The 13,529-nt window shown below is 34.3% G+C and overlaps 1 protein-coding gene across 2 annotated transcripts in view; it reads left to right on the forward strand.

Moving 5' to 3' along the window:
* botv (exostosin like glycosyltransferase 3) overlaps positions 1-13,529 on the forward strand; it is a 165,567-nt gene that overhangs the window by 108,527 nt on the left and 43,511 nt on the right. For both annotated transcript variants that reach the window (XM_081769748.1, XM_081769749.1), the window contains exons 6-8: positions 3,136-3,252; positions 5,740-5,833; positions 10,734-10,864. In XM_081769748.1, the coding sequence (XP_081625874.1) occupies positions 3,136-3,252; positions 5,740-5,833; positions 10,734-10,864 (342 nt within the window). The remainder of the gene's footprint in view (positions 1-3,135; positions 3,253-5,739; positions 5,834-10,733; positions 10,865-13,529) is intronic.

The raw sequence follows: 13,529 nt of genomic DNA on the forward strand, positions 1-13,529 counted from the left end.
CTTGGGTCTTAAGGTTTTACCAGGTCTCAGTTCGATTCTAACGGGTGCAAAAGTTCTATCGGTTTCAACTGGTAAAACGGTCAAACGATCCTGAGCTCACATTTGACCGGATAAAACCGATTGCATCGGGTAACGAGCGAGCTACCGAGTATTCGTTTACCCGAAAATTTCCAGCCCCATTTCAAACCTTTTCTTATAGACCAAAATTGGGGTGGGCACCTTATGGCACCGTAACTGTTCATCACCATAGGTATTCTGCCATTATTGGCAGGTTACGTGGTGCAGCTGAGAAGCTTCCATGCTCCATAGTCTTCCGCCGACCTCTTCGTGTTCACGTACGATTTCTCTGTTTTGATACCGTCCATTAATTGTAGTCTCCTTCGCCCTCTCCCTCTCTTTCCTGCCACCATACCCTCTAGCACGTCTCTCATGATATAGTTCCTTCTTAGCCAATATCCTAACTAGTTTCACTTTCTCTTCTTAATAATATCTAAAATTGTTCTCTTCTCCCCTACCGTTTCTAACACCCTTTCATTCGTTTTCCAGTCGACCCAGCTAATTCTCTCCTAAAGGCTTCTTTCGCCATTCGTGTCTTTGCTTTTATTTCAGGTTCACACTTCATATCATTACTAGTAATACTATCCAGGTGTCGAAAATTAGTCACCTGTTCTATTTTCTCTCCTCGTACTTCTATATTTGACACCGACCCCTTCGTTCCAGTCGTCATGGCTTTTGTCTTTCTAACATTTATTTTCATCTCCTATTCTTCACAGCCTTTCCTCAAGTTTTCTAATACCTTATTGATTTTCTCTTCAGATTCTCCAACAAGAGCCATATCATCTGCAAACCGTATACACCTAATCATTCTACCTCCCACTGAAATGCCGTCTTCATTTTGTAAGCTCTTTTGCACCCAAATTTATACATTATACGAAAACGATTATTAGTTTATAGAATATCGTTTTGGATGTACTATCTCAATCATTTTTTTTTTTTTTTTTAATTGATCATTGTCTTTAAGTTATTCGCTAAAATCCAAGAAAAGTGGGGAAGAGCTTTAAAATCTTAGATTGACATTTTCGGAATTCAATTTTATAGTTCTACATTGATTTTGCAGAAGTAGAAGCGGGTTATTACACCATTAGCTGAAATATTTGTTCTTCGCATGTGGAAGATAAAGTTTATGCAACCTATCATATTTGAAAGTAAAGAACTAAGTGAAAGAAATAAATAAGGAAAAGCAAAGCCTTCGGCTTTGCCCTTGTCAATAGCCTTTACCTCGTTCCATTTCTCGCAGCAATTGCCATGCCTCTTCTTACCTAAGTGGCTCAAATATTATCAGTACTGGGCCTCAGTGGCTTAGTGCTAGAGCGTTCACCTCTTGTGCATGGAGTCATTGGTTCGATCCCAGCTCGCGCCAAGTGAGCTTTGTGGTGGACAAATACCGTGTAAATGGGTTTTCTCGGGGTTCTCCCACTTTCTTCATTCCATTCCTCATCATCACCGTCTCCTTTAGCCTAGCCGGCATAAACGTGGTACGTAAAACTTAAAAATTTCGTCTCATTTCATTTGTCATCAGGACTGTTATCAATCAGCTAAGCGATCCCTGAGTCATGGACTTGACACTAATATCGGTTATTTAGTACACGTTATTCCTCCCACCCCCGTCCATGACAATTGGATTAAACTTACGTTTGCTCGGCATCAGGAGTGTTACTGCTTATCTCAGTGACTTGAAAAACTATGAATTTAACACTATTTGGGTAATTTTGGACATGTTATTTTTGATCCCTCGCAGTCTACGTGACGATGGAGGCTAAAGTTCGAGTTTGAAGGCGTCGTAAGTGTTCCTATTCATTTCAGCGATCCCGAAAACTATTAATTTGACACTAATGTCCGGCATCCTGGATATTTATAATCTTCTTTTATAGATACACTTTGACCCCCTCCCCTCCGTAACCCCCCTCTCCGAACCGAAATTCGAAAAAAAAAGGGGGCTTACAACACTTGTACGCAAGGTGTCACTATTATTTCCGCGTTATTCGTAGTCTGTTAAGCATGGCAGCTCCATTATCGATCTGCACCAAGGAGGAAATGAGGACAGTGATTCGCTTTTTGTTTGCGAAAGGTTTTAAACCTGCGCAAATCATTCGTCGAACACAAGCGCAGTGTAGTGATAGCTGTTTATCGTGAATGGATAGAGCGTTTCAAACAGGGAAGAACTTCTTTATGTGACGAGGAAAGATCGGGTAGGCCACTGACGTCAACGACAGAGGAGAATTTGAAAGTCGTTGAGAGTATGGTGATGGAAAACAGACGAATTACAGTGGACGAAATCGCCAATACTTTACATATCAGTCTTGGTTCAGCGTATTCCATTGAAGGAAGCGCTCAGGGGAAGAAGATTTGGAATCGATGCAGAAAGTCATTGATGCAGTACAGAATTTTTACAGGTACAACCGAAAAACTTTTTTTCCGACGGAATCAAAAAACTTGTAAAACGTTGGGAGAAGTGCAGGGAGATTATGTAGAAAAATAATGTATGATTCAGTTTTCTATCATTAGAATAACTTACCTTTTCTTTAAGTCCCTTTACTTTTTGATTTCTCCTCGTATTATGCATTAAAGAATTTTTATTGAATATTTCGTGGTCCACCCGTAGCACAACTACGAAGAAAGTATGGCACCGCCTTTGTTTATAGCCTGTCTTAGTCCGTCATCACCCCTAAAATCACTTAATTCTCTGTTAAAAAAAAAAAAAAAAAAAAGTTTAACACGATTAAATGACTTCCAAGCCAAAGGAGTGATTAAAACCTAAAGCACGACCGTAATTTCATTACCAAAAGGAAATTGATGAACCAGCAACAACAAATGCCGTAACTGACGGATGGATTGTTGTCCCTTTGCCAAGTAGTATGTTTTTTGAGAAGTAATCAGAAGTAGAGAATAGCCGATGTTGAAGTATAGTTTTCCTCTATGTGAAAAGTATATTGGTGGCATTTGAAGGTTCTGTGTAGTGAAATAAATAAATAAGAATAATACGTTATGTGTTTGATCAATGTCGTATTGAAATTTTTTTAAAAATACATTTTTTTTTAATAAATGAAAACTTAAGTTTCTCCATATCTCTTTCAGCCATTGAAAACTGATGTTGTGATATCTGAAGCTGAGCCAGATGAGAGTTTGGGTCCTCTCGAACCGCCTTATCCGTCACCAAAGTTCAGGAGAAATTTCACGTATTTCCTTACCCAGGTATATAATATAACTTACATATTTGTAGGATATTACCGAAAATTATAAGGTGCAGGTAGGAAGAAAAAATTAGAAAGTAATTGACTAAGTCGTTTCAAAATGTGGTTTATATTGTGTAAGTGATTTTATTATCTTAGAGATATGTCAGAAGTAAATAAGCAGTTCTGTTTAATGATATCAGATGATTGTCATTTTGCAATATAGGTAGAGACTGTTCAGTTATTGTTATGCTAAGTAAATAATTCGTAGGTTTGCAAAATATATAAGAAGTCTTGGAACGTGTTTGTGTGCAAATGTATAGCTATGTGAATGTTTCTGTGTGAATGTGAATGAGTGGTACGTTATCTCATGGGATGTAATAATATCATGTTTGCACTGTGCACAAGTGAACTTAGTTACCACGTCATATCTTGTTAGATGTCTTAGTCTTAAAGAAAGTCATTTGATTTATTCCTATTTTGGGACAAGTTCAGTCTTCGTAACAGTTTGCCGATTGATGTATGCAAGACATGAAATGAAGGGTAAGGGGAAAGAAACAAGGAATGTCACAAAAGTATATTTCAAGAAAACTGCTTTTTAACCCACAAATCCCCAGTGTATCACAGGTGTCACATTGACCTCCTGTTGACCTTATGAAGGGTTAGTTAGTTTCAAACATTTTGCATAAATACCCATTGTACTTTATAAGCCACACACAAACATTTGTAGCAACCTTTGTTTCGTTCCTTTTCTTCAGGTTCTAGCAATTTTATTCAACTTTTCTTGTCAGTAGTTGCATGTGGCTCATGGAGTTCTCGAGCGCCTTTCAGCTTCCGTATATATTTTATTTATTCGTATGATAAGTAAGTATTTAACTCCCTAATAATTGATTTTTCCTGTATCTAAAAGGGTCGATAATTATTCTGGTAAAATAGTAATTGTTCATGTACTAAATTAAAGTTGTAAACTACGTCTGTTCCTCGCTGGGTCACAGGTGTCACATTGGGTTTCCGATTCATTCAAAAACACTTTTTTGGACATTTCTGTTATCTAAGATCCTCGTTTAGTGAACCATGAAAGTTTTGTTCAAAAATTCTTACTTGAACAATGTTTGGGATTTTGTCGGTTAATGTTGAAAACCGTGTACAAAATGAATAGGGTTGAATTACAAGAACGATCGCTTAATAAAGTTAAAAGTTATTGTCCATTCGTTATTGTACGCAGTGAAATAGTACCAAGAGTCACCAACAGATAGGCCAAACCACTCGTTAAAGCATACACATGGATATTCCTTGTTTTTCCTTTTACCCGTCAAATGATCTTTTACAAATCTATTTATTTGATCTAACGTAGAGATGTTTTGATTTATATGACTCCCAAGATTTTGGCAGTTATGGGGAATGGAGTAACGTTATTGGACAGTTTAATGTTTGAGAGCTGATGGGTATTAATAGAAAAAAAGAAAAAGTTTTTTTGGGAGCCAGTTATATTGCGCTGGGATGTTGTTATGTGTAAATAGGCGGTTTACAACAAATTACACTCGTTATTAACGAAGTCAAATTCCTTGTGTAAACACTTACCTAACCAAGGTAGCCGGCTATTAAATAATTTCATTATTCTATACATTAAAAAAAAGATAAAAAAAATTAGGTTAGTTTTTCTTCTGGTATTGTCCGCACGCACGTGTCAGTAAAACTAATCTTAGTATCTAGTTTTGTAGGTAAATTTGTCAGCCAGTAATTCGGCTTTCATCAGACTCGTTTATTTCCGAAAGGGTGGGTTAGTGTGTTCATTAGCATCATAAAAACTAAACTTGTCCTGCGTGGAACGTAGAGCAAAAAAGAAAAGAAAAAAAAAAAACAACATATATACAGTATGTAAACACATTTTCTTGCATCCCTATATCTAACCATTTGTTGCAAAATAATAGTGACATAATCGCCTACCCTTTCTCTTAATATCACGATAATCGCAATAGTGGTTTATCGCAGTAGTGAAGTTTGGTAGCAGAAATTCATCTAGAAGATTTGATACTTTGGTTAATAACTTATTAATGACGTTTGTTTTCCACAATATGTTTCCCACAAAAATAGATAATTAATACTGTAGTACAACACTTACTTCATAAAATATCCAACAAGTATGAATTATTATTATTTCCGTAATGATCTTTAAATATAATTCTGTAAAATGATATTCGTAAAGGGTCAGAATTTTCTACTAGTTAACCTTCCGGATAACACGATGTCATGGTATATCGATGCTTTCGATTATTATTATTATTATTATTATTATTATTATTATTATTATTATTATTATTATTATTATTTTTTTTTTTTTTTTTTTTTTTTTTTTTTTTTTTAAGTCAGTGATCTTTACAGATGAAAGATCGTTACAGTATAGTCCCAAACCGATGTACGTATCATTTCTTGCTCTTTGGTAATAAGTATTTGAACTTTTAATTAAGAAGAAAGAAACAAATCTAATAATTTGTGAACTTCATTTCAGGGTCATGAAGTATGGAATGAATGGGGAGATCCATTTCATCTTTATCCTCAGTTGCCTTTCGATATATTGTTACCATCTGATGCCAAATTCATTGGTAAGTTTGTTTTTGCTTTGATACTTTCTTTAGATATATCGAAACATTAGTTATGATATAGTATATACAGACACACGGAAGACACGCAAGTCTACTCTTTAATGAAAGGAAACAATATGGTAGCGAGCGTTTTTTTTTAGCAATTATTGCTTCTGACATAGAAGTTATCTATAATACTTAGATGGTAGTGTTTTGTTATATACCGTATTTACGCGAATCTAAGATGCCCTCAAATGTAAGACGCACCTCCAATTTTTTAAGGAAAAATTGAAAAAAAAATCCTCGAATATAAAAATTTCTCGGTAATTTCCATTTTTAAACTCCTTATATGGTTATCAATTGTCGTGCTTCAAGATGTGTGATTCCTTGTTTGTGCTCTTTAAACGGAGGAAGACACCAGCCACTGTATGTAGGGGGGGGGGGGAACTCCGCTGTCGTAAATTCACAAGAATGATTCATCTTTCATTTGCCACTGGTTTGTGGGCTAATTTTAAAGGGTCTTTATTTCGCGTAAAATGCACGATTTTAGTTCTGCATTCTGTTCATACACACAAAATACACATTCTTTACGGAATTGTGACTAACGAGCTTAACAATTTTTGGCAAAATTCCATCTAATCTGGCCTAAATTTGCATAGGTCAAATCTAAGGCGCATCTTGATTTTGGAGGAAAAAAAAAAAAAAAAAAAAAAAAAAAAAAAAAAAAAAAAAAAATCGACAAAAAAAAAGTGCGTCTTAGAATCGCGTAAATACGGTAATTCCTATAGCTGTAAGTACCAGTATGCCAAATTTCAGATTGTTACCACTAATAGTGATAACGTTATTGTTACTTTTGGGGAATAAAGTGAAACCCGGGTGTAAAAAACGGAGTAAAAGCGTTGGTAAAATATTTCCAGATGGAAAACGACACCTAAAGAAATTTGTCGGACATAATTACTGTATTGGCTAATAGTCTAAAAGCCTTCACTCTAAGAACTTTTTCAGATAAATTATGAAGACATTCCTTTGACTGATTTGTGTAAAAAAAATTGACATACACTTTGAAATGTTTGTTTTCAAACATAGAGAATTTTTTGTTAACTTCTATGTAATTGTTTTCACGTTTGCTTAGAGAACTCTCGTTGATATTCCACAACCTATGTAATTATTTTTATAATTATCAGTTAAAAGTCAAGGTAAAGCCCAACTTATATGGGTGAACAGAATTGCCGGCGTTCTAGGTTTGCAGTTCAGCCGTCGGGTCATGCTATCCGTTGTCCTGAGAGCTTTTCAGGGTGTCTATCGGTCACGAAGGTCATGAAAAAGTCACGAAATCAGAAAATGGTCATGAAAGTCAAGAAAAAGTATACGATTTTTTTTTTATCTGTACAAACATAAGTAAGGGAAAAATTTTGTTGTGTAAAACGTCAAAATTCACCACCAAAAATGTCTGTGGTCGGCTTTTGACGCTATCAATTGCAAACAAAGCACGCTTCTATCGCATGCATGAAAATTGGGCCTAATTCGCGCCCAAATTCACTCTTGAGAATGTTATGAAATTTTATGGTTTGGTAAAGAAAAGATCACGAAAAAGTCACGAAATTTCATTTTGGAATTTTAGTAGACACCCTGTTTTTCGTCAGTCCTACCAGACAAACGATGGAATGTAATCTTTAAATGTATGCTCTAGCTACTACCTTCTATATCTTCAGTCTTAATTGCTTTCAGCATGAAATTACTCTTTAGATGTGTTTGAAACTATGGTAATAAATAAAAAAAAATTAAAGAGTATAACTGGTTATTATTATTATTATTATTATTATTATTATTATTATTATTATTATTATTATTATTATTATTATTATTAAAGCTACATTATACTTTTGAGCGACAATAGTAAAGAATAGTTCTTTTCAGACTTCCTTTAAAAATTATTCAGGCGATTTTGCTCATATTTCGTGAATAAAATATTTAATTAACGACTCTATAGGACATAAATCATTTCTTATGAAAAAACTGAAAGGGCTTAGACATTGCAAAAACACGCTCAGGAATTCTAACTATCAGATTTTTTTAACAATTCCAAGCTTTCGACTCTTCTCTGGAGTCTTGATCACGGAGGTTAAAAACAGGAGGGAAAAGAACAGAAACATCAAGGAATAAAAATGGAACGGACTTACCAAGGGAAAAGCAGTGTTTTACAAAAAACACATGCCATACGTCTTACTTCCTTAAAAACAGATTTACAGACAGAGACTGAATACCTGATGAAACTGGGTAGTTTGAACCGGTAACCAGGTTCATTATTAAACAACTGGTATAATTAGTTTAAAAGGAATTTAAGTGCGGATAAAGGTGCATGTGTATGACTAGACAAGATAACAATGTAATACTGTATTTTCAATGTATGGGATTAGATTTTACATTACATTAATTTTTTATTAATCGATTTGAAATGGTGGAATTTTAGACGAATAATTATAAAACTTTTTCCAACAAAAATCTTAACCAAGTTCAACATGGCATCCGTTGAGGTGGTTTATATTCTAGCTCCAAAGATTACTGTCAGATCCTAAAGAAATTTATATGGCACCAAAAAAAAAAAAAAAAAAAAAAAAAAGCAGCTATGTTGAAGTTATGCGTAAACATATATGTATCCGTATTCAGATTTTTACGATAAGTTTTAATATTTTTAAATTAGCCTCTTCCCCGTATGCAATAGCTTAAATTCTTATGTATTGGAACCAGATAACATAATGCTTAAATATTATGTAAATCCATCAACAACTTCCGATTGCCTTCAAATTTAATGAAATTTTAGAACAAAATTTAGAAATAGAGGTAGATCAAAGTTAAAAAAAAAAAAAAATACTAACTTTTTTTCTTTATTGAATACAAGTTTAAATGTAAAAAAATATGCAGAGTGGCCCAAAAGTAGATATACACCTCTACATTGATCAAGTGTAACATTCTGGTTTATGGATTTATTTGCTTCGACTATTCCGGGCTTAAGTTATAAGTAAAAAGACGTTAAGAACAAATAATAAAGAAACTAGGTCTACCTATTTGATAACAATAAGAAATGATATGAAATTCAATACGGAACTGTATACCTACTTTTGGGCCACCCTATATATATTTTAAACCATTAATAATATTTATAAACAGATTGACAAAACTAAGTGTTTGTGTGAGGAGTCGTGAGACCAAGAAACTCATATTGAACAATTGAACATTTTCGTTTTCACTCATTCTTAGCTTAAGGTACTTTGAAATCTAATTTATTGGTGGGTGTAGCTTTGTGGTCGTTGACCCGAGCGAGTTACAACGAACGCCTGAATTTCTTAGAATTAACAGCCGTTGCACAAGCGGAATATTTGACCGATTTGAACAATTTGTTTTTCTATATCATTATCTTGTTCGAGTAAGATTCGACTAGAGCCATTAGATTTAAATATTGACAAGTTAAGTAAGATAAAATATTATCGTAAAAATGTGGATTTTTTCAAGTTTCGTCAAATTTTAGAGCGTATGCACGACCAAAAGATATCAATCGATTTTATATCTTTTTTTACCTCCTTTTTAGTTTCCCCAATTCGCGGTATTACTAGTTGGAAAAGCATTCTGATTGTTTTTCGGCCCATCATAATATATAAACGGGTTGAATTGAGAACTTCCTTTTATGCACCCGGATACGTGCCCCGCTTGCCTCTCCCTAGTTACGGTCCTGACTATAATAATGCATCTTGTTGGGATTGATACGAATTTAGTGTTGTAATTTTCTCCTTAGGCTGAAATTTATCCTGCTACTTTATATAGAGCAGACAGGCAAGCTGTGTATGGTAACTATTATGAACTCTATATATGAACAACATTTAGAATCAGTTTTGTGCGAAGTAACAGTAAACACCTTGATTATCCGCGCTAATGACTGACAGGACGAATGCAGATTAAGTGTGATCGAAAATGGTCCGTAATACGATGAGTTTCGCGCTTAAAAATAATTAACTTGTTATGTATGACCAGAATATTAAAATAAATAATTTTTACCTTCAAAGATACATTCAATGTAATATATGTTAAAAAATAATGTACGTAGAAAATATAAAACAACAGTAACGTAAATATCGAAACCTTATCGAATCTTCCCCTTTACAATATGCCATAAGCAACGTTTCTTGCTAAAGTAGTAGTAAGTTTTAATAAGTACATAACATCGGGAAATGAGTCAGTGAAATGTGATCCCAGAATTGGCGAGAATTGAATCTCAATTTTTGGCTGGCTAAACGGGTGATGTACAAGCGACATGGCCATTTCTCTCATGTAATTCTATCCTACTTGGGTGAAATGAAATTTCTAGTTTTACGCTAGAGGCGATGATGGGTAAAAGTGGATGATTATGAAAGAATTAGCGGAGTGAGGATGTGGGAGGTAAATCCACAAACGCGATATTATCCACCACTAATTTACATGATCAGGAATTGAACCAGGGACATCTTACCAGAAAAGACTGTTCTATCACTGATCATTGTATCCCAATACTACTTGTGTAAAACTACATATAATTAATTAATTTAACATTTGTAATGCAATATTAGAATTCAGGTTTGCAATTTTGGAAACTGGTATGGTAATCATCAAAATGGTTGAGTCTTACATGGATAATCCGTAGTTTTTAACTAAGTATACTTTCCAATGTTGTCATTAAGCTGTTAATCCTGAGTGTATTTTGTAAGAACTTACTTTATTGAGCTCATGTGGTTCGGATTCCACGTTAGTAGGTTCCGTCTGATATAGCCTCGCTGCTGAAAGGGACGTTAAACTCAAAATCAACTCAACTCACTTTACTTTACTTTATTTTATTATTATTTTTAAGTGTTGCATTATATTTCTCATATTGTTTTCTAATATTTTGTGATAGGTTCTGGATTAGGATTTCGACCCATTGGCAAAGGAGCAGGTGGTGCTGGCAAAGAATTCTGTGAATCTCTGGGTGGAAATTCGCCCCGTGAACAATTCACTATTGTGATGCTTACATACGAAAGAGAACAGGTAAGTTGTTAAGGATTGGTCGAAACACAATATGTATTAGAGGATAAGGATGCGTATCTACTATCTGTAAATAAAAAAAAATTCTCTTCCACCTCAAAATATTTGAAAGATATAAAATTTGCCTACAATTTCGAGGCACTTCTCACCTCTTTCATGTAAGACAACCTATCGCAATCTGAGCAGTTATTCATCGGTTTAGAAGATCTTGTTCTGGAAAAGACAATACGAAAAGGTTGAACGCAACAACCCCAAAGCAGAACGTTTTTGAACTTCTGCGACGATTTACGATAAACCCAAAAACGTTGTGCAAGCATTTTAGTAGTGGTGTATTAAAATTATAACAAAATTTTGAAGGGCATAAAAGCAAAAAAAGTTTTTATAATTCTATTACAATATTGCGAGTGGTGATGTTGTTTAGTAAGAAAAGCAAAAAGGCTAATACTTACTGCAAAAGATACGTGTAGAAGAAAGCAGAGTTTTTTTCTACACGTAGCAAGTAGCGTTTTCGGAAGACTCTTCTTCCTTCATCGGCTTGCTCAGAATTCAAAAAGGATTCAAAACATGAAGGATAATTTGGAAGGGTAAAAAATGGTTAAAAGGTTAAGAAAGGAAAACAAATCTTTTGTCAAAAAATTAAACACATGGAAATAGGCACTCACTGTCATTGCACACTACTGTTTACTGTTTTCTTTTCTTGCTTTCCAGATGGCGAATGTATGTAGTGAAAAGATTACTCCAAATAATATTTATTTCTCGTCTATCCAAATTAAGTGTGGGTCTCCCTTTATGGATGTAATATGATTCTTTGATATTTCGTTCCGTTGCTATTTTTGCCTTCTCAATTAAGCATGATTCCGCAATGTGATGATTATAATCTCTAAGGTGCGTTGCTAAACCAGACAGCTGTTGCGGGCTCCGAGACTTCGAAGTACGAACATGTTCAGTTATTCTAGTGCAAATATTCCTTTTTGTTTGACCTATATACACTTTATCACACTAACATTTCACCTGATAGACGCCACTGCACTGTAGAGGGTCAGTAAAAAATACCTTAAAATCTGTTATGTATTCGTCTATGGATTTACGAAGAACTTCTGAAATTTTGATGTTGTGTCTTTGCAGAATCATCTTAATTTTTGCCGAGAAATATAGAACACCAATCCATTTGCTGCAATTCTATTTTGTAAACTTTTTTTACTTACAGGCTTTTTATTTATGGAGAAATATACAGGGAGCATATAGGACTGTATAATAACTGAATAAGTAACCAGTCAAAAAAATTCCCACATATATTTACTCAAAAAAGAATTACAGGTACTTACTTGGTGTTTTTTTTTTTCTTATTTTTAAATACTCTCTCTTTCATATCTTAAAACATGGCGATGAATCATTTGTCACCTTGAATCTTCTTACAACTTTGAATGTCATCTCTTTAATCATTAATTTGTCTCCAGAAATATGCTTGACATTATTGTGGTATTGAATGACTACCATATTTCTGACATAAAGCCGTTTTCAAAAATTTCCTGATTCCCTTCTAACCAGCAGGTGGTCCATTTATCTAGATGTAAGCCAACATATCAGTTGTGCCAATTTCTTTAAATGAAAAATCACTAACTACAGAGCGATTAGACATAAGGCCTCCAGCTTTCATAAGTCGTCCTGAGGTAGCCATTCTCGAAGTACCAAAATCACATTATGATTACGACGGTAGAACTACCAAGGAATGCGCAATGGTTCAGCAAGCACCCCGCCCCAAGCTGTCCGCTAGGGCCTGGACCCTGCTGCATGCACTGTAGCACTGGCTACTGGCTACTCGTATTGGCAACTCTACGTATCGCTTAATCATCTCTTTCGCGCCTCTGAAGTTTATCAGTTTATTATCACATCAAACGTTGTATTGTTCTGACTCATGTTTTATTTACGGAGAAAGAACTTTATCTGCAACTGTAATTTTTATTTACAGAGTACACAGTCTTTGTGAGCAATAATTTTCGACTAAAGTTTAGCCAGGCTTTCTGCAGCCCGTATTTTTTTTTCTGCGACATTGTCGCACGGTCGCCTGTTGTTCTACTTTGGGACTCTACAGGATAGTAAGAAGTTGATTTATGTATAAATTCCTGTTACATAGTGCGTACTTTTTAGTGTTTAAATGATTCAAGTAATCATTATAACTACATAATAATAAAAAAGTTTATTTATCTTAAGTGCGTTTTATTTGTCTAATGTATATGAATTTACATTGATAGGTAACTTCATACATTCCTGAATGATCTTTTCCGTTAATGTAGTAACTTTTGGGTTTAGGCAATTTTCTTAATTCGTATGTGACTTTAAAACTTCCTTCATTTCTTTCTTTTCTTTTTTCTTTTTTCATTTGTCAAACGTGGATTTAAAATACCCGTTAAGGAAACCTAATTCATACACTATTCCTAATCGTTTCTTTATTTCCTCTTCTTGTGAAACAAACTTACGTAGAAGAAGTTTTACAATATCATCAGTTTACTGAGTGATTTGCAGTTCATGATTGGTAATTACGGTAAATGTCAGTTTAAGGCTGTTTAAACATTGAAAAAGTACTTGTTCTGTTTGTGATCTCACACAGAAATACATACCAAGGAATGTTTGTTACAGGTAAAATTGGTAGAGAAGAAAATCTTATCAA

This window comes from Thermobia domestica, chromosome 8 (assembly GCF_964235325.1).
Source record: "Thermobia domestica chromosome 8, izTheDome1.hap1.1, whole genome shotgun sequence".
NCBI lineage: Eukaryota > Metazoa > Arthropoda > Insecta > Zygentoma > Lepismatidae > Thermobia > Thermobia domestica.